This window comes from Aspergillus sclerotioniger (genome assembly GCF_003184525.1).
Source record: "Aspergillus sclerotioniger CBS 115572 chromosome Unknown BO94scaffold_8, whole genome shotgun sequence".
In the NCBI taxonomy this organism is placed as follows: domain Eukaryota; kingdom Fungi; phylum Ascomycota; class Eurotiomycetes; order Eurotiales; family Aspergillaceae; genus Aspergillus; species Aspergillus sclerotioniger.
In genome coordinates this window covers 1024473-1046970 of record NW_020290998.1, presented here as the reverse complement: position 1 = coordinate 1046970, position 22498 = coordinate 1024473, and the positions used below count along the sequence as shown (strand labels likewise).

The window sequence follows — 22498 nt, the reverse complement described above, 5'->3', positions numbered from 1 at the left end:
GTAGTAGATACCTCACGGATTGAGGTGACCTGTTCGGCTCGTATACCGGGACTAGTGAAGTTAGTTTTGGGGATATTGATATCTGCATGTACTTGAGTTACGTATAGGTGGGGCTGGCTGAACCTGGTCGGGGGATAAAGTAAGTACTAACGTGTGTTTACTGTTCTATGGTAGTATGGGCACACTCCTTGCATGGGACTGGGTTTTGCCAACACCAAGGTGCATAGCCACGGGTTCGTGACGGATTTGGTTTTGATATTTGGGATTGGGGGGAAAAGCATCGTTGGATTAATGATAAGGTAGGTTGATAAGTAGGGAATGTAATTGTGCTGTGAGAAAAAAAAATCCATCCATCCATACATCATTTCAAAACTATATATCATCAAGGGGGAGAGGGAACCATATAATGTACCAGATCATTTCACTCGTGTGAAGACGTAAAGGATAGACAGTAAGAATTGGGAAGGGGGGTGAGGTGGGGGAGGGGGGAAAAGTAAGCAGTAGCAAATATGACAGGCTTCACATATTGCGAAAATAATATGAAGCCTGCTGATTTACCGGCCTGTCGTGTTCTAAATTTGGGATCGAGGAAACGAAGGTCGGGAAGGGTCGGATTTATCGATCGCGTCTCTGACCGGATTGTGTAACCTCGAGTACGGATACCTGTTTCTGTTGCACTTACAGCAGGGCGCCCATCGCGAGTGCGCCGATAACAGCGACGGAACCGGAGAGGGGACCGGTGTACGAGGCAGACCCGGCGGACGAGGAGGTGGACGCGGCAGCGGTTTGAGTGGCGCTGGTGGTGGCGGAGGAAGCTGGAGTGAGGGAAGATGCAATGGTTAGTCTCATTCGTGTTACATCTTGTATGTACTCACCCAATCTTGCGGAGCTGGAGGGGGTGGTGCTAGATGATGGTGAAGAAGTCTGGTGGTTGATGCAGGGACGGGAAGTGATTCTTGTGATGGTGGTGCTGGTGCTGGTGCTTGGGCGGATACATGGTGATGATGATGAAAGTGATGGTGATGATGATGAAATAGAATCTTCCTTACTTGTCTCAACTTTGCCAACCTTGGTCACATTAAACCTCTGGGACTGGCTCAGAATGCCGGTGTTCATCGTGGTGTTGGATTCGCCGTTGAGTTGGTAGCCCTCACTATATGCATTTGATTAGCATCGTGTAGCGGATGCCATGACGAGGCGACTAAGACTTGAGTAAACATACGCGACTGGGATACCCGTGACCTTGTCGACGGTGTACTCGTTGTCAGAGGTCTTGACGTCGGCAATCTTCTTGCTGACATTGGGCTGGCTGTTCATGTTGACTAGCATGAGAGTGAAGTTCGAAGGGTCAGATCTGATACGAGGATATGATTAGTATCATTGATCGCATTGTGATAGCTCTTGAGTCGTATTGACTTACGCAACGGTCGTCCACTTGATGGTGTAGGGCTTGCTGAAGTCCACCTGGTCGTTGGCCCTAGGCTGGGTGATTGTGAGGGCTATAGCATGCTGGCGTTAGTCCAACGATGGTGCTCTAACATAATATCATGAAGACTCTCGTACCAAACGCCGAAGCAGCAAATGCCACAATGGAGATAAGGATGTTGATAAAACGCATTTTGATCGTCTGAGACGAACAGTTGAGGGTATCACAAAGCGAAGGATATGGACTTCAAACGTCTTCACTGGAATAAGACTATTAACACGGTAAACGAGCGGTCTCAGACAATTGGATATATTGAGGGAATCAGCGGAATCAATGCGCTGGGTCGAGGGGGCTTTATAAGTGCAAGCATGGGAGATACACCGCAACAAGCCACCTCATGGCCAGGGTCCATCATGGCTGATGCCTGCCTGCTTGGGCCGCGTTTGACTCCTCTTACTTTCTCTAACGCCCCTGTTTTCCCTACGATATTGACCGATAGGAGAGGAGGAAAAGAAAGTAGCAGGCACGAAAAGCTAAAGATCGTCTATTTTGGGCACGTCTGCTGCCAAGGGTCCGGCTTGCATGCGAGGGGGCCGCAGATGATCTGTCCTGAGTCTTGGGCCCTGTCCTTTCCCAGGAGGCTCCAGGAGCTTTGATCCTGCATAGGACGCGTCTAGGTGGCGGATCTTGATAGTGACTGCAGGGTAGACCCCGATAAGAGTCTGGGCTTATTGAAGGATGATTCGCGCCCAGCAAACACAAGAAGCTCGTGTTGCAGGACGTGCTCACCCTTCCAAGGAGAACGAGGATGATCCTCCTTCTAGAGACTATGACGTTTTGTCTCGTTCCTTGAATGAGGTGTGCCCCTTGATTTGCAATATGAGATTCGGTAGCAATCCAAAGCCACATGAATTGCCGGATAGTCGTGGAAGGTTTCTGGCTGCATTCACAAAAGCTTCGAGACGCTACTGCAGGCTACAGCACAAGGTACATAAGGGTTCGCTAGTGCCGATGACCCGGTGGTCTTGACCCGACAACCTGTTAACCGTCCAGTGAACATCGCAACCAACGCAGAAACAAAATTCAAGGGAGATGACCAATGCGGTAGATTTAGCCTTGGTGAATGAAGCCGTTCGGGTTTGCCGCGAAACAGCAAATCTATTTCCGCGTCCCACCATTTGCGCTCCATCATTGTACGGAATTTGACACTAGACCACCAGAGTCAGCGATGATAAATCTCAGTATACACTCCTGTGAAGATGGGAAACACCGCTTACTGTTTTCTTACTGTTGTCTTTAAAAACAGACTGGAGTTAGCAATTGCGTCCTACACATCACATCATGCACTAGCGGTTACGGCTATTGGACAGGTCACATCGTGGCGACGCAACAACTCAGCTATTGAATTTGGCTTCATGCAGAACCTCTGCTGAGACGCGTGTTGGTAAGTACGTGGAAACCCAGGACGGCCAGGTAGCTGCTACACCATCACCATGCATGTCAAGCCATGCTATCATTAACTATGAATAGGCCAGTTCGAGGGAACCACATGAGCTTACTCGTAAGAGGATATGTACGTCATACCTCTCGAGGATCGCGTTTTCTTTTTATAGCTGGTGATAAAAATGGTGATAAAAGGTGGCTGGGCAATGCTGTAGGTAGAAGTTGAGGTTGGCAACAGAGCAAACATCCCTGACATGTGATCGATCCCCCACAACCGCCAACCTCCACCGACTACCATCGGAGATGATATCGCTTGCATCCCTCACCCTGACACATCGTTTTCCGTTGATAAGAACCTTAAGCACACGCCTAATCAGGATTCAACGCTGGAGAATAACCTATTGAGATCTGATTGACTTACACATCTCACCCCGGGAAGTATTCTGCTCAACTACGGGGAGAGTACAGAGATGTCAACGAGGTACAGAGTAGAATTTCCCTTAACTTACTTGAAGTTGGGTGCTGGCTGACACAAAGGGCCCTCCTTTGTTAAGTATCACGCTCCAATCGGTAGTCGGAGCTATACCAGACCCAGGTATGAGTGCCAAAGGCTATAAAGTCTCTGGAGTGTTCGCGATATATCACCCCCGATCACTTCTGGTGGTATCGAACTCCCTAGCCAGTACCGAGACAACTCCCATTCGGTGAGTTGCGTGATGCATCTCCTGATGATTCCGAGTCAATCCTCTTGTCTACAGAAGAGAAAGCGCCATTCGTATCGATATACAATGCACCTGCTACCGCTAGTTCCGTTACCTGCTCGCCCTGAATTCTCTGCAGCTTAATTCTCCTTTCAATATATGGAATCCGGGGAACTAGTCCCACCAAATGCGCCTCATGCAAGCTACAATTGGATGTTGACCGTTTCCAAATATCACAGCTAGTCCTGGAAGAGCTGCATAGCCAATATCTCCACCCTAACAAGCCTTTTACCCTATCAAATCCCCCAGACCCCTAAAGGGTCAGGGCCGCCCGAATCGATGCGTCTCTGCTGCAAAGTCTTGACCCTTCTTACGAGTGTGCCAACGCTGATTGGTCCAATCAGGGTACACAAAGAGATAGCCCAAATGACAACTAGGTAGGCTTCGGAAGAGCCACCAGATGGACTCTTGCCAAAGATCCCCTTAGATTCCGCGAGTGATGCAACGAGGTAGCCTACCTCGCCTCGAGCTACCATTGCGAGTCCGAGTATCGACGGGGGATAGAGGGATTTAGGCTTGGGAGGCGGGGAAACAGACGCAGTAGGTTGCTCTGGGTGACCTGCTTGTTCCTTCACAGCTTTATTGGATTCCCTTTCGCCATGGCCTTGGTTGCTGTTTGAATATGGGACGGTTTGTTGCCCTGACTCGTCGCGCGCGACAGGCTGTTCCAGAGAGCGGTCACCCTCACGGTTGCCCTGTTCTTGTCCGCCCTTTTTTCCATACTCTGCTTTAGGAAAGTGAGTGCAGAACAACACCACATATTTCAATGGAGCTGTCAGAGCCCGGATCGCGCTTGACACCTGTCCTAAAGAGAATCTAACCAGCCATGTCCCCGTGGCCATCTTACCAAGGGACATGAGAGCAGCATAGACAATCCCTTTCCATACCACAGTCCCATTGAACATCTCGGTGATGGGGATTGCAAATCCAATCGATGCCTGAGCCGCATTAGCATGACATCTATATCATGGGAAAGGGAACTTACAAAGAAGAGAGGTGTCAAAATTCGACCGACGGGTGCAGCGTAGTATTTCTCATACGCCAGTAGCCCGCTGGGGGTCTTTTCGTGGGGTACGCCTGGAGCTGCAGGATGCGAGCTGCCTTGCATATCCTGAGCTGGATGGTCATTATTATAGCGAGGGGCTTGATCCTGGGAGTTGTCCCCACGGCTTGATCCAGCAGCTTCATTAGAACTAGCAGTGGCGTGGCACTCCCTTTGCAAGCTCCCTTCGAAGAAGTCATCAATCCACGAGGTCATGACGCCAGCGAGATACGCCGCGAACAGGCTGGAGGTCCCTGCGTATGTGGCCCCGGCTACCAATCCGATCAAGATGCACGAATAAGCCGAAAATGCAAACTGAATCGTCTTCATGAAACTGGGAAACTTGTCCCTCTTCGCGAAGATCATACGCAAGATTGGTCTAATGCACAATCTGCATCCAAGCACTACGCCGACACCGAACCCAATGGAAACAAATACGGGTCGGATGACGGTCACTGCACTGAAAGAGTCACTGCTTCCACCGAGGTTCGTGATGATTTGTACCATGACCAAACCCACGACGTCATCAAGCATGGCTGCACTGGTAGTGACTGTACCAAGTCGTGTCTTGATAAGCCCGGTGGTTGAGAGGATAGTGAAAGTGGTGCCCAGACTGGTTGCACTTAGGGCCGCTCCCGCGGCGAAAGCTTGAAGCGGTGTTGCAGAAACCAGTTCCATGAGGATGAATGAGAGAGCCATTGGAGTTCCGATCCCAGTAAGAGCCACGGCAATTGACAGGAAAAGGTTCGCCCTTACGGATGGAAGCGATGTCGACAGACCACCTTCATATACGAGCATGATCAGACCCAGATATCCAAGCTGCTGGATCACGGTTTGAGTATCGCGGTCGAGCCATTTTGCTCCGGGGGTTCCCCAGAGAATGCCAATGACCAGCTGACCGATCAGTCCACAGTAAAGGAGCTTGTCCAGGCAGACATTGACCAAGTTCAAGACTAGAAGAAACCCCGTCTGATTGAGGACTGTGGAGATAGATGGTTCTTCGTAAGGCAGGGCGGTCTTACTGTCAGCCATACCGGGGTTATTCTTTGGGTCAAATATGAAGGGCAATACGACTTCAAATTGCGGTTATATCGGAAAGAGCAGATTTCGGTGGTATGTTAGCGGTATCCTGAACCCGACAGACTCCATCGGAAACGTTATTAATCTCTATTCGGCGGTTTGGCGAGACGAACAATCAAGCAAGATGGTAGATGAGCAGGTGAGTGAATGAAGTATCAACATAGACTACTGGGATGGACGATGACACGAAAAGTTGATGCCAAGTGCCTTTTGCCGATCGCGGCTATTGTCCGCCGTAGCGCAGCGTCAGCTGCTCGTGCTCACGGCGCCCGGGAATCTCCGGCAACTTTGCCACACTATACATGCACCCAGCTTGAACCTACTCTATGTTTAGGCTAACCTGGCAATGAAATCGGATATGTGAGGCCTCCTGGCTCCCTGACTCCAAAGTGATCGATCAAGTATTGTTGATCAGACAGTAATCCCGCAATATGAGCGACCAAGCAAAGAGCAGCATACTTTGCTTTAGTTCCTCACATATACTGATAAGTCACTTCAACTTCTATGCTTGCGATAGACGCGACCTACCTGCCTGAGCTGCTAGGTCTAGAACAAGTCCGGGAAGGCAGTCAAGGTATCCATTTACCTTATACCCTTTATATAGGCATCCAGCGTCATCCTCAAGTCGCGTGGTGACTACCACGCGAGCGACATGTTCCTTCGGATTTGAGTAGAGAGCAACAACTAAGCTACTAAAAGCATGTGATGTGTCTGGGTTTTACCAGTGGTCCCTCGAACCGGGTCTACATAGACTCCTTTATATCGGATACTGAGAGCTTCCTACGCTCAACGCCTTGATGTGAGATGGGAAGTGGGGTCTGCCTAAGGAACAGGGCAAAGGGGACCCTGGATCTGGTCATCTGAGACGTTCTGGGACGCCGCTTCTCAGGAATCCAGGGATGGTGGACCACCACGAGGGTGTGCGATGTTCTGCTACAGCCCTTGATCCCCTCCCCCCTCGCAGTTATCGGAATGTTTAGCGTGGGCCTGGACTTGGGCAGTGATGTGAGTGCACTTGTGAATGTTGTCTGCCTACTGATTACAAAAGATCCTCTCTGGTGAATCCAAACGCAAAACAATAGCAACATTGCGTCAGTACTACAGACATAACAGCCGTTGGCGGATCCTATTGTGCTTTATTTAAGGCTTTCTTACTTCGAACAGCAATATTTCACTCCTTCTCTGGTCCGGGGTCCATAGTCGGTACATTCCTTGGATCGTCATACTATCCGTGGAATGATAATGCGCTAAATCACGGAACCCTTAGGATTCCTCGCCCTTGCAAGCATTATCCTGAAGAAGCTAAAAGAAACAATGAAGGGGATGTCAACAAACGAAATGTCATTCCGTCAATTGGGACTTCACAGACTGTCTGACAGAAACGGTAACGACAATGGTTCCTCCAAGATCCAAACAAATGCAATTCCTCAAGTTGAGCTATGTATGCTGGCGCAACTCGAGACAGTCGATTCGCTACGCCTGAAGGCACTCTGATTTCGATAATGCTGGTTTTCTCGGTATATAAAGCAACCCCTTTCTCTCTTTTCTGGGGTTATCCGACCCTATCGCCCATCCAAGTCGACCAACTGCTTTTCATTCTTTGTCCCCCTATCTTTTTCTGGTTTAGTCTATCCTTGAAATCCCAGACCAGTTTTTGTCTTGAGCCATCATGAAGGCCCAGACAGCCACGATCATTTTATCTTTTTGTAGCTCTATTCTCGCTGTTCCCATTCACAACCCGAATGTAAAACGCGCTCCTTCTCCGAGTGGTCAACCCCAATGGCCTTCCGATCCTTTTGGAAGTGGGTTCCCCTTTACTTCCGGCTGGCCTTTCCGTGGGCCATTGGATGGGCAAAGCCAGGTTAGCAGCAGTTTGGCTATCCCCTCTAACACGCCCTCTGGCATTCCTTCTGGGGCTCTCCATGGAATCAACCGACCCACGGCAACCGCCCCGTCCTCTTCCGACTATCAGCAGTCGCCTGAGCCTCCTTACAACGGGGCTCCTTCCAGGCCTACTGGAACCTCAGTGAGCATACCGGGTAGCTATGCTGCTGGCGCCGGACAATCGCAAGATCAACCTCAAGGACAAGCCCAAGGCGAGTACTACCAAGGCTACCCCGTAAATGGCCAGTATCCTGGGAGCTCGCCCAGTGGCGCTTCTTCTAGCGGCCAGTCCTCCCAGGGTTACCCATCAAATGGCCAGTATCCAGGTGGTTCGTCTACCAGTGGTACTCCTACTAGCGGCCAACACTCCGGAGGCTCCTCGCCAAGCAGCCAACCTCCGACGAGTGTTTACTCTTCAGGTGCTTACGAAGACGGTTATTATATTGGGTACACGACTACTAGTCATACATCTGCTTACGAGCCTACTGGGACCTCTACCAGTCAGTACCCAGGCAGTCAGCATACCGGAACTCCTGGGGGTCAACAATCTGAGGGGTACCCAGGTGGTCAGTCTACTGGGGCTCCCACCAGCCAGCACACGGGAGCCCCTTCTGGAGGTCAACAATCTCAGGGATATCCCCCAAGCAGCCAGACTGGTCGGCCTACTGGAGCTTCTTCCGGCCAGTATCCAAGCAGCCAGCACACCGGAGCGCCTTCGGGTCAGCAATCTGAAGGTTACCCTCCAAGTGGTCAGTACTCAGGTGGTCATTCAACTGGAGCTCCTACTAGCCAGCATACCGGCGCTCCTGGGGGGCAGCAATCTGGAGGTTACCCCCCAAGCGGTCAGTACTCAGGTGGTCAGTCTACTGGAGCTCCTACCAGCCAGCACACCGGCGCCCCTTCAGGAGCTCAGCAAGCTGGAGGCTACCCTCTGAATGGTCAGTATCCGACTGGCCAGTCCACTGGAGCTCCTTCTGGCGGCCAGCATTCCCAGGGCTCTACCCCAGGCAGTCAGTACCCGAGTGGTCAATCTAGTGGAGCTCCTTCTGGAACCGGGCACAGCACTGGTGGTCAGTCTATTGAACCTTCATCAGGTACGGGATACGCTGGTGGACAATCATCTGGACATTCGGGCAACGGTTATCCTGGTTCTTCAAGTGACGGATACCCGAACACTGGGCACTCATCGGGCACCTACCCTGGTTCCGGGCAATCATCTGGACCTTCAAGCGGGGCCAGTTATCCTTCCTCCGGACACTCTACCGGTACCTATCCTGGTGGATCTTCTCAGGGTCCCTCTACTGGGTCCAACTACCCTGCCGGTCAGTCCCATGGTGAATACCCTACTTCTGGACAATCATCTGGACCTTCAGGCAATGGATACCCCAATGGGCAGTCGTCTAGACCTTCAAGCAACGGATACCCCAGCAATGGGCACTCCACAGGCACCCACCCTGGCTCTGAATTTTTCGAGGGCCCATCGGGAGCTAGCTATCCTTCTTCCGGGCACTCGACGGGCACTTATCCGGGTGCTGGTTCTTCTCGAGGCCCTTCGGGTGGATCGAGTTACCCTAGTTCTGAGCACTCCACTGGTTCTTACCCTAGTTCGGGACATTCCGAAGGGCATTCAACTGGGCCTAGCTATCCTTCATCTGATCACACCACGGGCACTCATGCTGGCTCTGGAAAACCTTCTAGACCATCGGGCAACGAACACCAATCCCAAGGTGGATCTCATGGAGCTTCGGAGGGTCAGCATGGGTATTAAGGGTTTTGTGAGGGGAATATGAGAAACAATATCTACAGGGCACCAGCAAGTTGACTTGAATTTCAGCATTATATTTATTAATGATAATACGTCACGTTTTATGTTTATTTCAATCCCAAAATGTAAATAATGCCTCTACATTGAACTCATGGGCACATCCCATTGAACCGTGACTACCTATCTATCCACGATGACTTTCCACCAGGTATATGTGCTTTGCCAAAGATACTCTTCAGTCAACAAAGAAATTCTGTGATTCATAACTATTCATGAACTAGATCCCAGTGTATAATTCCAGCTATCGGTGTTAGGGGAAGAAAATAATCAAATTCGACCTTTTCTAGGAACACAAACAAACCTGGCTCTAAAATGCCTTCCATTATTGAAATAGTACTTATGATAAACCTCCCAAACGACTCAACAATTTGCTTCAAGAACCTTAGTACATGTAGAGCAGCAGCCCTATCCTGATACATCATCCCATATCGGAATATATTTCATCCTCACCACTTTATATATATATACCTTTAAACCCCACCTGCATGCGTCATAGAAAGGAACAATAATTTATATATAAATAGCATTATGATGTATCAATAACGCCACCACCGAATAAATAAAACAGAGTATCTCCACCGTAAATTGACTTATCAATATCTTCCATCCCCATCCCCAACCACTTCTTACTCCGATACCGATAACGGACATATATTCCCACCACAACTAAAACAAACAACCCCCATCCATATCTTCCACCAATATCAAACCGATCACGGAGATAAATGACACCTAAACTATCTACAAACCACCAATTCACTTATCTAGATAATAGTAACATAGATAGAACCCAGTTAACCCAGCAACCACCACACACCCACCCCACAATGAGGCATTTTAATCCACCCACCCACACACCCATTCACGGCTTATGCATGCACATCCCGCTAACAAACCCTTGGGCCTTAACCCATGGAGCAAGCAACAAGCATCCATCCATCCCTGAAAGTTCATGCAAGGGATGTCCGACAAGCTTTTGCCTATCCAAGGCTTGTTGGGTCTTGGCTTTGGGTTAGATCTTTGGTTCTAGTACCTACCGACCATGCCTTTCTGAGCTAGTGGTTTTCATCTAGATACTGGGTTGGGTGTAGTGGAAGGTGAGGGAGGGTATGGTATTTTATTGGTGTTGGGATACTCTTTTCAGTACTTATAGAGAGTTTCTCTTTCTCTTCTAGATAGATAGGTAAATAATGCAGGACGGGAGGCCAGCCAGCCAGCCAGCCTTACGCCCACCGGAGTAACTATCTACCTACCCAGTAGGTAGGTATATATCGACCGTGTTAATGAGATGACTAGTGCACGTAGATCCGGAGTAACATATACACCACACATACGCCCGCCCACCAACACTAGCGCTGACCGGGATTCAAGGCATGCATGCATGCATGCAGAAGGGGGGTGTGGGTAATTATGTATCTATCGAAGTAAATATGCACCCCCCGGAGACCGAATGATGGATCAGATGACTGACGAGGGATGAAAGTCATGCAAGTCACGTCAAGTCAGCAGTCATCAGGCACCACACCGCCGGACGTGGGCTGCCCGGGTCTGGTTTGGTTCACCGCTACAATGGAATGGCTATTTACGGATGACGCCGGCAGGCCAGGATTGGGTATCTATTTAAGTAATTGATTGCTTTGTTTCGTAACCAGTAAGTAACTTACTGACTAGAGTGAAGACAGCTTATGTATGCTAGGCTGTTCATAGTACTCCGTACTCAGGGTTCATCTGCGTTCTGCAGTTGACGTAACCTCGCCCTCTCCGAGGCTTCCTTCCAACCCCCCTTCTTCCCCTTAATGATGATCCACTGCGGATCGGAATATTCATGTCTCCACAATGGTTGTCATGATTCAGAACTTAGAAGAAAAGACCCGCTGTCTATCAAGGAGAGAACGCTGCAGAAAACAGCTCTATATACGCTGAAGAAAACAGTATCGCTGGCGACACCTCAACACAAAGCAGAGACAGGGGAGAAATGTACACAGGCACGGGCAGAACCAGCCAAGACCCAAATTTGAACAAGTAATCTTTATGAATTGGATGCTATAGTTTAGTGTCTCTCTCGGACTGCTAAATAGAACAAAGATAAATCAGGCATTTATCATCATCTCTCATCAAGGTCATGAAGACGTGGTTGTCACTCAGACGGTGTGGAGGTGGTGTTAAGGTGCAGCGAACAGATCGCAAAGCTATAGAAGAAGCTGCACCCCATCAAGGCCCTATTGCACCCATGGCGGCACATAGAAATTGGCGTCGTTTCCCTCGCCCATGGTTGCGGTGTTAGGATCGTATAGCCCAACGGTCCATACAGCATCAGTGGAGGGCGTCGTTGTTATTACCATGCTGTCAGGAGGGGTGCTCATTGGCTTGAACGCCTCTGCAGTCGACATACCAAAGGCATCCTCTGATGGAAGGGACTTGGCTTCCATGCCCATGTTCGCCTGGAGTTGATGTTCTAGCGCAGCCGTGGATTCATTGGCGGACTTGAGGAAATCGTCAATATCAAGAGACTCGAGGTTGCTAGATGCCAAGAGCTGCGCCTGAGGAAGTCCGATGAATGATGATGCCGAGCTGAGCCGGAAATGGTCGATATCGGAGCCCTCGCTGACGCTGTTGAGGTCATGCAGGTCACTGCCGGTGCGGCCCAAGCCAGGCATCGGTGCGAACTCATCCGCTTCAGAGATGTCCCCGGATGAAGAGGGCGCCGCAAAGCCGGGAGCCATCGAGTTGTAATCGAAGCTCGCGTAAGAGGGTGCTTGAGTACTTGTCGCGGCTGGCACTTCCGAGGAGTACAGAGGGAAGCTTGACCAGTCGACAGGGGGAGCGCTGAATGCGGTCGATCCGAGAGACATGTCGCCATCTGGTGATGTAAAAAACGGCTCCTTGTACGGATCTTGGAACGCCACGCAATTGACAGGCGAGGTTCTAGTTGTTGGAAAGCGAGAGTATGAGGACACGTCGAAAGGTAACCCAGAGGTCACAAGCTGGTCCAGAGGCGTCTTCATAGGCATCGAGACTGGTTCGGGAACGCCAACGTCGCCGGGGTTCTCCGTTGTCTGAACTTGAGAGAAAAAGGACGAAAGGTCGAGTGGGGGAATGGTTGTCGGGACATTGTCCGGCGATATGACGGGAGCACTCTCTGGCGAACCATGTTCGGACTTGACACGACGATGGAGTCCGCGAGGGGGCGACTGTTCTGCGGACGGGTTTGTGAGACCATCATTGAGCATGGTCGGCTGGGCCAAAGGCAGATGGTCGACCGAGCGGCGGGCCACATCGGACGTTGCATGGATGGTATGAGACCGGGGTATCGTGTAAGGTAGACCGCACTTGTGAGCCATGTCGTTGTGCTTATGGGCCGGCTTGTGGTGACCATCCCGGAAGATAGTCAGGGTACTCTCCGATTTGGTCGACGTCAGCTGCGGCTTCTTGGGCTGATCCAACGAAGCCACAGCTGGGGGTGGAGGGAGGCCAGTCTCCGGAACGGTATCCAAGTGGGGTTCCTTCTTCAGCGCACAGGTGCAGCGCTGTCCATGAGTGCAGCCACATCTTGGACGGGAGTCCTCTGTAAAATCCAGATCAGAAACAATGAACCAGTGTACCATGCCCATCATGCTCACGCTTGAGATCCCGCTTATCAACAGCGTTGGGATCTGAGTCATTCTTGTGGCAATTCTTTTTCTTGTCACCACACTCGCACTTAGTGTGGGTTGTCCGTGACTTGCGTAGGCCGCGACAGTGAGCGCATTGAGAGACCGGACGGCCTTTTTTGTTGATGTGGGTCAAGGGGCGGTCTGCAGCCAGCCACGTTAGCGATTGCGACGATTTATGACAGCTCCGAACACTGGGAGCATTGCCACCTACCACTGTGGTGACAGCTGCTGACACGGTGACCCCGGACGCAAGCTTCACAAGCCCACTTCTCGCCATCGATAAGCATCGCCGCGGTTACTGGGAAAGGAACATGCGACGATTCGCGACTGAGGTGGTTTCGGATGGGTAAAGAAGATCGAGTGAGGGGCAGAGCAGTCTCAGGCCTCTGCGCCGAGTTGGTGTTTTTATGTTTTTTTTGCGTCTCAAACGTATATCAGCCGAACAGGAAGACCTGTCGGGGAAGAAGAAAAAAGCCGTCAAGGCGAGTGTTCGAGGTAGAGGGGTGTGGTCCGTCGAACTGATCGGACCAACAGAATCCAAGGCAGCAAACTCCAACAAAGCAAGGGTATCACCAGCGAAGAACCCAATGCACCGAACGAAGTCACAGAAACGCCGTTTCACCTGTAAGAGGGTCGAATCGCAACTGAGGTCTCCAGGTCGACCGACGGCCGAGGGATTGGCAGGAGGGGAACGAACAAAGAGGCGGGTCGAATGATGATTTTGAAGAGTTCTCTCACACTGCAGTAGCACCAGGTACCAGGGGCGGCGGGTGGGCAGGCGATCCGGAACAAGAAAAGCCCAACAGGAACATACAAAAACCCAAAGAAATTAGGAGAGGATGGAGGGAGGGGGGCCAAAGCCTACGCACCGTTTGGCGCCGGCCGTGAGACAGGACACCAAATACCGGCTGTGGCGGCCAAGATAAAGGGAAAAAGCGATCAAGATCGGGGCAGAGTTGCAGGAGTAACTCTGTGAAAACGAAGGGGAAAAGGAAGAAAGGAAAAGGGAAGAGGAGGAAAGGCGGGAGGGGAGCGGGAAGAAGTAGTCGTTCGTAGTCCGTTAGAGTGCAGGAGGCAGAGGCAGACTGGCCTGGCAAGCAGAGCCCGTCTGTCCGTCTGTCCGTCCATTCGTTTAGGTGTCGGCGAGAGGCTTCGAGGGGGGCGCGGCGAGTGGAACAACTCGGCGGCCGCAAGGGAGTGGCGCATCTGGTCACTGTGCCTGCCCCGACCGCCCCGTCAGACTATGTATTACCGTTTCATTTCCTGCCTCCACGTTCTGCTGCTGCTGCTGCTGCTGCTACTGCTAGCTACTTACTACCAACTACTGCTGCTCCCTTCGGTGTTGATCGGACCCTCCCACGAATAGCACCCCTCCGGCACTCATCCCGGACATTATTTGGTCTTTTAACATGATCGCTAAGTGTTGCCTCTCGCAGTCGATCTATCTATCGATCGGGATCCTTCTGCTGGTCTTTCCAGTTCCCACGTATGAGGTACCAAGTACACCCACACAAGACAATTAGACAAACAGCCGCTCCACACAGCCCACGGGCCATTCCATGGATAACGGGCCCTTGGGCAATCGATTGTTTAACGAGCCTCGTGCCAGAGGGCAAAGCTGTCACACATGCATCCATTCTTACGCACATTTACTCTCCAGGTAGTAGGTAGGTGTGCGAGCCTGGATGTCAGCCTTGTGGCTAACTATAGTTAACCGTTAAATCCTTACGAATTGGTTGCCTTGCCCCTGGATTTTCCCTCTGGCTATCCAAAACAGCAAACCATCCACCATCACCTGGTATTCGCGTCGTACACATCAAGTGCCATGTCGTTCCCATGTCAGCAGGAAAATTTTCTGTCCAGAGCAAGGTACCTGAAGCATGCAGCCAGTGTGCTGATGCTCGGTGCGCATCGCCGCTACCACCTATCTAGACTGGTCCAGAGACCAAACGTAACGTACGGTACCCAAACCAAGCATTTCAGGTGAGATTGAGATCTCGAATGCGACCATGTATCGATGCAAGGGATCTCCGACGATGTAGCAGCATTCGTGGGCGGTTTTTCCGGACTTGCCTCCGTTTGCTCGTCGTCCCTCCTGGTCGGGTCTTATCTGGTAGTGATTCTGATTCTGAAAGGGTAGCGAGTCGGTTAGCCGCGCTTCACGCCAGGACAGCCCACCGATACTAGACCGGCTGGAAGAGGTTAGGTTGCTGGAAGGAACTGTCCTTGACTCCTTAGGTCTTAGGTTAGGGTTCAGACTCCAACGCGCTGAGGGGCCTAAAATGCTGTGTTTTCCCGTTAGTGTGGTCTGGAGGCTTCATGGAGACGAACCAAACTCTGTCGGGGGCCCGATGGATCCTGTTACGAAAACTCTGGGGCAGGACAACCGGGCCGGTGACTAGTAGCTACTTAGTGACCACAATCCACATTTTTGTCCTGGGTTGGCCTGAGATTTCCCGAGACCGGCCTGGAAGTGTCTTCTACTCACTGCTGGGCCCTGAGGCAGAGACAACATAGCCAGCACTCAGTACCCAGTATCAAAGTGATGCTGAGAGAGAGTTATTTCGGGAAAGCTTTTAGCGTCAGCAGCCATTGTACAATCCGCGACGTGTTCCGAACCAATACCTGCTGATGCTAATGCCTGTTGCCTTGGGAAAATGGGAATGGGCCGGCGGGTAGTCATCCAGTGGAAATCGGCCATTATCAACGGAGTATCACCTGGGCGGTCACCCTCTTGCCAGTCAGTGTTGCCTTGCCACACGCTCACCCAGCAATAACTTCTAGAAAACCAAATTCGGGTCTTCCATGCAGCTCATTCTTTTCGCACCAGCCACTCATGCGGTTCTGGCTGGGCATGAGGGCTTGCGAATGGACAGGCACTGCCATCCGACCATGGTTGACCCCGTGGGTTGAACCAAGACCGGTTTGAAGTCTGTGCCCATAGGCGGTTCATCCTTTCATGCATGTGCCCTGGAACCTGTGCCTGTCCTCTGCCGAACATTCTGTGCTCTGTGCTCCGTACTCCGGGCAATTGTGCACATTGGAGGTTTATTGACATATTGCTTATGAAGGATGGGGGAATTATTATCGGTAACTCCGTCTGCTGCAGTGTTACTGCCTCGACGAACACAGCAAGTAGTCACTTCTTTTCGAGGCCAGCGAGGTACAAGTGAGATGCAGGTTCGCTGTCCCGCCGTAATGGTGGGGTATTGGAGACGTACCGTATGGTATCGGTGTGGAAGATCCTGACAGTTCCAAAGACACTTTCCCATCTTCCATATGATCAACGTGGAACTGCCCACCATTGAAGACTCAAGCTTGCTTTCTTTTGCGGCCCTGAGAAAGCCTATCAGGGCGCCAGGAAAAAGATACCAATTCCGCTAGGGACCCAGTTTACATCACTGATCAGTTGTCCCTTGGGGCCTCAGATCCCATCGCCAAAATCACGAGTTGTTGGGGACTGCGGGATGGCGTCACTGCTTCTCATTCGGGGCAATTGCAGCGGTTTCGATGGCGGTCATGCGGCGGGGCCTGATCTACGCAGCGCTGGGTGGCCGCCCTGTCCGCCAATGATACCCTCTACCTGGCCATAGTCGGGTTCCCTCGGGGCCCTGGCGAGTGCGCCCTGGTACTGGCGTCGTATGGCCTGGGTGTCGAACGGACGGGAACGGTCCTCGGCTGCAGCAATGCGGTCGGTACCTTGGACTGCCCTACATAAGTCCGTACCTCTGTCAGGAGTCAGGGCTGAATCCCTCCACAGGTATTGCAGCAGCATCGGTCGCTAGCTGAAGCTACTACAGCAGAACCGTCTAGTCGCGATCCCAGCGTGTCCCAGGATAGAAACCATGCTAGCCAACGATATGAATCACTGAAACACCAACACCCTGGCAACGCGGGTGATAGGGCAGGATACAGTTTAGTGTAGAGTTAAGTTGCTCTGAACGCTGAACGCTGAACGCTGGAGGAGGGCCCATCAGTCCGTCCATATTAAGACGGAACGTATTGTCACTATTGTGACTACGGAGTATCTGCGCCTCCACCGTCGGAGTAGTCCGTTACTGTTATTGTTATTATTACTACCCAGCCGGAGTCTAACTGGCAACTAGCAATTAGCATGTCCTTTAGTGCCAGGCTGACTTGCCTTGTCTGGTGGATCATCACCATCCCGGTCACTCCATCGAATTCCCCAGATAGTTCCACTCCCCAACGATCCAATCCTCAGCCGATCGCCTGGGTTCAATATTGACCCCCCCCCCAATCCGGGAACAACAGAAAGCAAACTATTAATGCCAGAACCATTGAATCGATTGTTCTACATTGCGGATCGCCCATCGGCGAATTTGCGCCATGACACTCTCAATGCATGGCTTAATTTTAGGTAGGCAAGCTGCTGGTAGCTTAGTACTAGCTGGGACAAGACGCGGTGGGCCTGTTTCAGCCTACTGCGCACCGGTCAGCCCCAGCCAACGGACCGTGCCCGCGATGTGGAGGATAACTGAAGCTATTGCCGGTGGTGCTTGGTTGAGGTGGAAACGGTATCCTGGGAACGGTTTGGTCACCGATAAGAAATTATTGCTGAAGAGTCTAGGTCATCAGCTATCTAGAATTCCAGATAGTCTCGGCAAATGGCTTGGTTCTACCCCGTATTGGGATCTAGGTAGGACCTGGTTGTCTCGAGGAACCAGTGATGCAGGGGGCGTTTGTTGGTCGATCTTTAGTACGACCACCAGGGACAATGGGTTTGTACGTGGCTTTCGACACCTACCGACTATCGAGGGTGCGAAATCATCTTCTCCGAGAAAATAAAATGTGAAGAGCTAAGTCTACAGGGGCACATCCCAGCTCCTGAGGGGTTATTTGTCGCCATTCTCACTGACTTGTTGAACGAGGCCCCTCCGATAAGACACTACTCCGTTGTACCGGGCGTCTAAATCGAAACCGACACAACGAACCTTGCCAGTTTGAACAAGGAGCAGTCGAGTAAACTGTCGCAAGGCACCAGATTGCCGTAAGGGGTACTCATGGCTTGCGCAAGCAGGATCTTCCTTCGTCGGGGGCCACGATCTATCGGTGAACTAAGCTATGATACCACGTTCATATGCTTGAAGCTTCGGACATGACGCCCCGTGAGCCGGGGTGTGAAACCAAGAATTTCTCCACAGCTGTGCATGTTGTATTTTTTTTCATCACCGGGCCACAAGAATCGCCGACGTGGCAGAGTTGGATCCTACATTTGTTCGAAACCAAGATTACCTTGGAGGACCTGTCGAAGGAACGGTTCAACCAACTATTGGAGCCCTGACCTGGGATGCTGTAGGACTAGACGTATAGCGATTAAAATGCCACGAACGATGGTGACTCGATCAAAAGTAGCCAACGTGGAGACAGAGAGCTCTTCAAAAGGGCGAGTGCCGTTTTGCTGGCCGCGTCGTCAATGCAAGAAAGCCAAGCCTATTACATAGACACGTCGAAGCTCCTCGCTCAGGTTGCCGTGACAGGCCCGAAAGAAGACTGTGGTTCTCGAACAGCCCTTGAAAGCTTCGGCCATGACTTGAAGAATGCATAACGATGCCTCAAAAACCATGCCGGAGATTTAAAGCACGGCATCAGACCAAGTCTGCTGCAAGCCGGCTTCTTAGGAGGACAGCCGTCGTACATACATTCTCACGTGAGAACACGCCACATGAGGCCGTACGAGGAGACTGGAAGTAGAGAATTTTGCTTGGAGCAGCTGGATAAGCCAGAACTAGAGCCAGACGGGTCTCCCCCAGGTATGAGTGGAGGTAAACACTGGGTAACATGTGTCCCTGAGCGACGGCCGCTGGGGAACGGTCAACCACGAGACCCCTCGCAATCGCCTCGTATACCAGGCCAACAAGGGGAGGATAGGAGCACAGGCAGGGGATCGTGAGGACCAGAAATCCGGCGAAAGCGAACCCGACTCGCACACCAACCGGGCAGAACGACTGAGGCCGGCAGTTCTGGGGGCGAACGAAGAGGGTTGGTCGAGTTCTGGGCCGGTGGGAAATAGTATTAATCCGTCGCTGGACGCAGAAACAAAAGGCCGGCCCTCCGCGTCGGCGCGATCATCCCAGTATGAAACTATATCCTCGTCCCCGAATCGACATCAGATTCGATGCGATGGACTGACTGCCATTCGGTCGCGAGATCATGTTTGCTGAGTCCTGCTCGTCGCCGTCGGCCTTCGGCGCTAACCCTTTCGAAATTCTCCCCGCCCAGGTAATTTTAGCCTGTAAAACCTTGCCTGCTGTTCGCGCGTCTTCCGTCCTTCAACTCTCTCCCTCCTCCATCATCCGGAGCATCGCTCCACCATCCACCCCCGGTCTTCCCTGGCGCTTTCATCCCCTCCACCCACGATGAACTCCCGCGAGCACGCCGATCTGCCTCCGGCCCCTTCCTACCCCTCCCCCAACGCGGCGCAGATGGGCCAGGGCGCCATGCAGTACTACAACCGACAGCTGACTGCCGACGAACTTCTGTCCGCCGAGCTGTCGCGTGAAACCTCTGGCCCCGGCCTCGCGGATGGCTCCAGCAATGGAGTCCACCATGGTCAGTCGATGGTCCTGGGCTCCTCCAACCCTGGTGGTGCTGATATGGGCCGCCCGTCGTCTCCCGACCAGCACCAACAACAGCACATGCTCCAATTCACCCCCAGCCAGCAAGTAGGCGTCGACCCCAATCACGACTTGAGTTATGGAGACCAGAGTGCTAGGCGGAAGAGATCCAAGATTTCCAGGGCTTGCGATGAATGCAGGCGCAAGAAGGTACCCACAACACGCTTTTTTTTTCCATCGCCTGGACGCGACGTGGCTCAGTGATCTAACATCTTCGTCACATAGGTTCGCTGCGATGCGAGCTCTGAATCAGGTGTTGAGACTTGTTCCAACTGTCGCCGGCTTGGTGTCGTCTGCCAATTCAGTCGCGTGCCCATGAAGCGTGGTCCGAGCAAAGGGTAAGAGTCATGATGCGCGTCGGGATTTACGGGACGGATGGACGTGATTCACTAACACCGATAAAAGTTACATAAAAGAGCTTGCCGAGCGACTACATACCCTCGAAAGTCAGATGCAACCTGCTATGGTCCATCCCGACATGCCTTACCAGCCGATGAACGAAGTCTCTTCTCCAAGGGCCTACCAGGACTTTTCGCCACCAATGGATGCTGGTCCAATTGGTCGCAAGAGGACGTACTCGGTATTCGAAGGGCTTCCCAGCTCATCATTTGCGCAGGCACCGTTCAACCCTCGCTCTCAAAACGCGTTTGGTTCGTGCCTCCTGTCATGCCAGCTTGCGGATTCATTAGACTAATTGTACTAGAAGCGGCAGAGAGCTCGACAGACCCCTGCAATCCATCGGTTGTGAACCACTCCGCACCTAAGCCTGGGAACCTTTTCTGGTCAACGGGAAATGAAACTGAGCTGCCGCCTGGCCTCGAAATACCCGAAGTACCTAAACAAGCTTTGGATGAGGATATGACGCCCTTGGATGTGGACGAGAGTGCTCTTAATGCGTAAGTTGCATCACTAGATGTGATCTATTCTTGCTTGATTGGCTTTCTAATTCCGAGCAGTTATTATCAAAAGATCCACCCGGTACTCCCTATCTTGCCACACTCCAAAGAACGTCTCCTCGAGCTTCTACACCAATGCAGTCGCGAGGTGCAGGAGATATTCTCTTACAGTCTCTTCACTGTGACACGTACCAATATGGACCGTGTCACAGGGATCTTTGAAAGAGTTACCTCGTTCGATAACGCGCAGGATCTTCTCTTGTACTATACCCGACAGCCTGCTCTGGTACGTCCAGCAGGAGTGAACTTAATCTGGCTTCAGACCCTCCTTCTCATGATCCTCGACTGCGATTCACGAGGGCCCGACAACTTCGTGATGAAAGATGGCGTACCCAAGCACAGCCTCATCCACTCTGCTACCAAGCTTGGCTCCGACATGGCTAAGGCCCTCGGTCAGTTAAAGACCAAGAGATCGTCAGATCCAGATGTCGACTCCGACGCCAACCTTGTGAGACGCAGTTGGGTGTCTTTGGCCATCCTGACTCGCTGGTATTCGATTAGCGTTGCTGATCCTAGTGTTTTGGGCACATTTGAGATTGGTGGACGTGAGGATGAAAGAGTCCTTGGTTCCTCCACCGCGGGAATTGGCTGTATGTCTGACAATATTTTTTTTCACAAGCTGAATTCATTGACTGACTTTGATACCCTCCAGCTTACTCCACATTCCTCGTTGAGATGGTTACACTCGCCGCGCAAGAGCATAACGTCTGTCAGACAAACACAGGGCTGGGCCGTATGATCGCAGCGAACTTGGTCGCATCACTCGAGCGTCTCGCTGAGATAGGAGATTTCCGCAAGCCTCATGAACACGCAGAGGACGGTACACCCTATGGCTTCTTCGATAGTCTACAGAACCAATTGTACTGGACCGTCCGGTTGTTGGTCAAACGCCACATCTTTGTCTACAGTCCTTACGAAATTATCTACGCCGCCGAAGAGGTCATTAACGAGCTGCACAAGGCGAGCATGCAGTCCCGACTGTCCACACCGTTTGATCTGCATAGTTTGGCGTTGGCGTCCATGACTCTTCTCGAGGCCACTGTCCTTCCCGAACACGCGAACCAATGCTGGGAGGCACTGAAGAAGGTCGAAGAGATCCTAGACTGGCGCTCCAAGCGGACCGCCGAGTCAGGCGAGTTTGGTGACATCTTCGGCACTCCAGGCTGGGATGCGAAAATCCGCGTCTTCCTGGAATGGAGACGAACGAAGGCACAAGAACACCAATTGCAGGACCCCAATCTCGGCAAGAGCGGTTCTGCTGCTCCGCCAGTGATGGGACCCAATGAGCAGCGCTCCCTCCAACACCTGGCTGATCTGGCCGTGGGTGCTGAGGGCCAGGTGGCCGCCAACGCCTCTTCGCCGCCCCCTGCCATGTCCTCGGCCGAACATAACATGAATGCCACTTCACCAAACCTCGCCTCGCAACCACACGGTCACATGGTGGTTGACTTCACTCTGCTCACCAAGGAAGGTTATCTGAATGTGTTCTCCGGGTTGATCTACCGTCGGTCTCGGTAAACTCGCGTACACTGAGATTGTATGAGTGTATTCTTCGTAATGGTTTCTTTGGAAAATTGAATCTGTTTTTTGAGCTCGAATTTCTCTTCTCATATATCCCCAGAAAAGAACCTTATTAAGGTTATCCACTTCTTAATGACTGTCTTTTCGTGACTAGCGTATTACTTTTTAGGGCCTGTCTATCTTTACTCTTTTCACTAAATGGATATTTTGGTAGTTTCCTTTTATATCATCCTGGGGATAATCGCTGACAATTGAGCTATGCGTCAGCTTCA

At 51.7% G+C, this 22498-nt stretch overlaps 6 protein-coding genes across 6 annotated transcripts; 3 read left to right on the top strand and 3 right to left on the bottom strand.

Annotated features, from left to right (window-relative positions):
- Positions 1 to 354: 354 nt before the first annotated feature.
- Positions 355 to 1897, bottom strand: BO94DRAFT_513140 (GPI anchored serine-threonine rich family protein). Its single transcript, XM_025609833.1, has 5 exons — positions 1564 to 1897; positions 1421 to 1499; positions 1223 to 1354; positions 1050 to 1153; positions 355 to 815 (listed from the first exon to the last, which is right to left on the bottom strand). Exons 1-5 carry the CDS (start codon positions 1616 to 1618, stop codon positions 679 to 681), a joined length of 507 nt encoding a protein of 168 aa, XP_025469689.1. The 5' UTR covers positions 1619 to 1897; the 3' UTR covers positions 355 to 678.
- Positions 1898 to 3424: 1527 nt separating this feature from the next.
- BO94DRAFT_564650 (cation:proton antiporter) lies at positions 3425 to 5950 on the bottom strand. The gene is made up of 2 exons (XM_025614441.1): positions 4616 to 5950; positions 3425 to 4568 (listed from the first exon to the last, which is right to left on the bottom strand). Exons 1-2 carry the CDS (start codon positions 5702 to 5704, stop codon positions 3867 to 3869), a joined length of 1791 nt encoding a protein of 596 aa, XP_025469688.1. The 5' UTR covers positions 5705 to 5950; the 3' UTR covers positions 3425 to 3866.
- A 1180-nt stretch (positions 5951 to 7130) lies between these two features.
- On the top strand, positions 7131 to 9470 carry BO94DRAFT_385120 (uncharacterized protein). The gene has a single exon (XM_025607287.1). It carries the CDS (start codon positions 7422 to 7424, stop codon positions 9402 to 9404), a length of 1983 nt encoding a protein of 660 aa, XP_025469687.1. The 5' UTR covers positions 7131 to 7421; the 3' UTR covers positions 9405 to 9470.
- A 2109-nt stretch (positions 9471 to 11579) lies between these two features.
- Positions 11580 to 13727, bottom strand: BO94DRAFT_385085 (copper fist DNA binding domain protein). Its single transcript, XM_025607286.1, has 3 exons — positions 13326 to 13727; positions 13082 to 13255; positions 11580 to 13026 (listed from the first exon to the last, which is right to left on the bottom strand). The coding sequence occupies exons 1-3, from the start codon at positions 13399 to 13401 to the stop codon at positions 11681 to 11683; spliced, it is 1596 nt and encodes a 531-aa protein (XP_025469686.1). The 5' UTR covers positions 13402 to 13727; the 3' UTR covers positions 11580 to 11680.
- A 3448-nt stretch (positions 13728 to 17175) lies between these two features.
- Positions 17176 to 18164, top strand: BO94DRAFT_385015 (uncharacterized protein). Its single transcript, XM_025607285.1, has 2 exons — positions 17176 to 17891; positions 17957 to 18164. Exons 1-2 carry the CDS (start codon positions 17462 to 17464, stop codon positions 18043 to 18045), a joined length of 519 nt encoding a protein of 172 aa, XP_025469685.1. The 5' UTR covers positions 17176 to 17461; the 3' UTR covers positions 18046 to 18164.
- A 938-nt stretch (positions 18165 to 19102) lies between these two features.
- BO94DRAFT_622722 (putative C6 finger domain protein) lies at positions 19103 to 22497 on the top strand. Its single transcript, XM_025617097.1, has 6 exons — positions 19103 to 19899; positions 19975 to 20087; positions 20155 to 20399; positions 20453 to 20645; positions 20706 to 21295; positions 21358 to 22497. Exons 1-6 carry the CDS (start codon positions 19492 to 19494, stop codon positions 22221 to 22223), a joined length of 2415 nt encoding a protein of 804 aa, XP_025469684.1. The 5' UTR covers positions 19103 to 19491; the 3' UTR covers positions 22224 to 22497.
- Position 22498: the final 1 nt, after the last annotated feature.

Bases quoted from the DNA above. Each gene is read 5' to 3' on its own strand.
- BO94DRAFT_513140 (XM_025609833.1), bottom strand. From the start codon at position 1,618: ATGCGTTTTATCAACATCCTTATCTCCATTGTGGCATTTGCTGCTTCG. The intron at 1,500-1,563 runs GTACGAGAGTCT...AGCATGCTATAG, and splicing joins ATTTGCTGCTTCGGCGTTTG to CCCTCACAATCACCCAGCCT. The intron at 816-1,049 runs GTAAGGAAGATT...CCCTCACTCCAG, and splicing joins GGTTGGCAAAGTTGAGACAA to CTTCCTCCGCCACCACCAGC.
- BO94DRAFT_622722 (XM_025617097.1), top strand. From the start codon at position 19,492: ATGAACTCCCGCGAGCACGCCGATCTGCCTCCGGCCCCTTCCTACCCC. The intron at 20,646-20,705 runs GTAAGTTGCATC...AATTCCGAGCAG, and splicing joins GACGAGAGTGCTCTTAATGC to TTATTATCAAAAGATCCACC. The intron at 21,296-21,357 runs GTATGTCTGACA...GATACCCTCCAG, and splicing joins CTCCACCGCGGGAATTGGCT to CTTACTCCACATTCCTCGTT.
- BO94DRAFT_385085 (XM_025607286.1), bottom strand. From the start codon at position 13,401: ATGCTTATCGATGGCGAGAAGTGGGCTTGTGAAGCTTGCGTCCGGGGT. The intron at 13,256-13,325 runs GTAGGTGGCAAT...GGCTGGCTGCAG, and splicing joins CAGCAGCTGTCACCACAGTG to ACCGCCCCTTGACCCACATC. The intron at 13,027-13,081 runs GTGAGCATGATG...TGGATTTTACAG, and splicing joins TGATAAGCGGGATCTCAAGC to AGGACTCCCGTCCAAGATGT.
- BO94DRAFT_385120 (XM_025607287.1), top strand. From the start codon at position 7,422: ATGAAGGCCCAGACAGCCACGATCATTTTATCTTTTTGTAGCTCTATT.
- BO94DRAFT_385015 (XM_025607285.1), top strand. From the start codon at position 17,462: ATGACACTCTCAATGCATGGCTTAATTTTAGGTAGGCAAGCTGCTGGT. The intron at 17,892-17,956 runs GTGCGAAATCAT...GGCACATCCCAG, and splicing joins ACACCTACCGACTATCGAGG to CTCCTGAGGGGTTATTTGTC.
- BO94DRAFT_564650 (XM_025614441.1), bottom strand. From the start codon at position 5,704: ATGGCTGACAGTAAGACCGCCCTGCCTTACGAAGAACCATCTATCTCC. The intron at 4,569-4,615 runs GTAAGTTCCCTT...AATGCGGCTCAG, and splicing joins TTTTGACACCTCTCTTCTTT to GCATCGATTGGATTTGCAAT.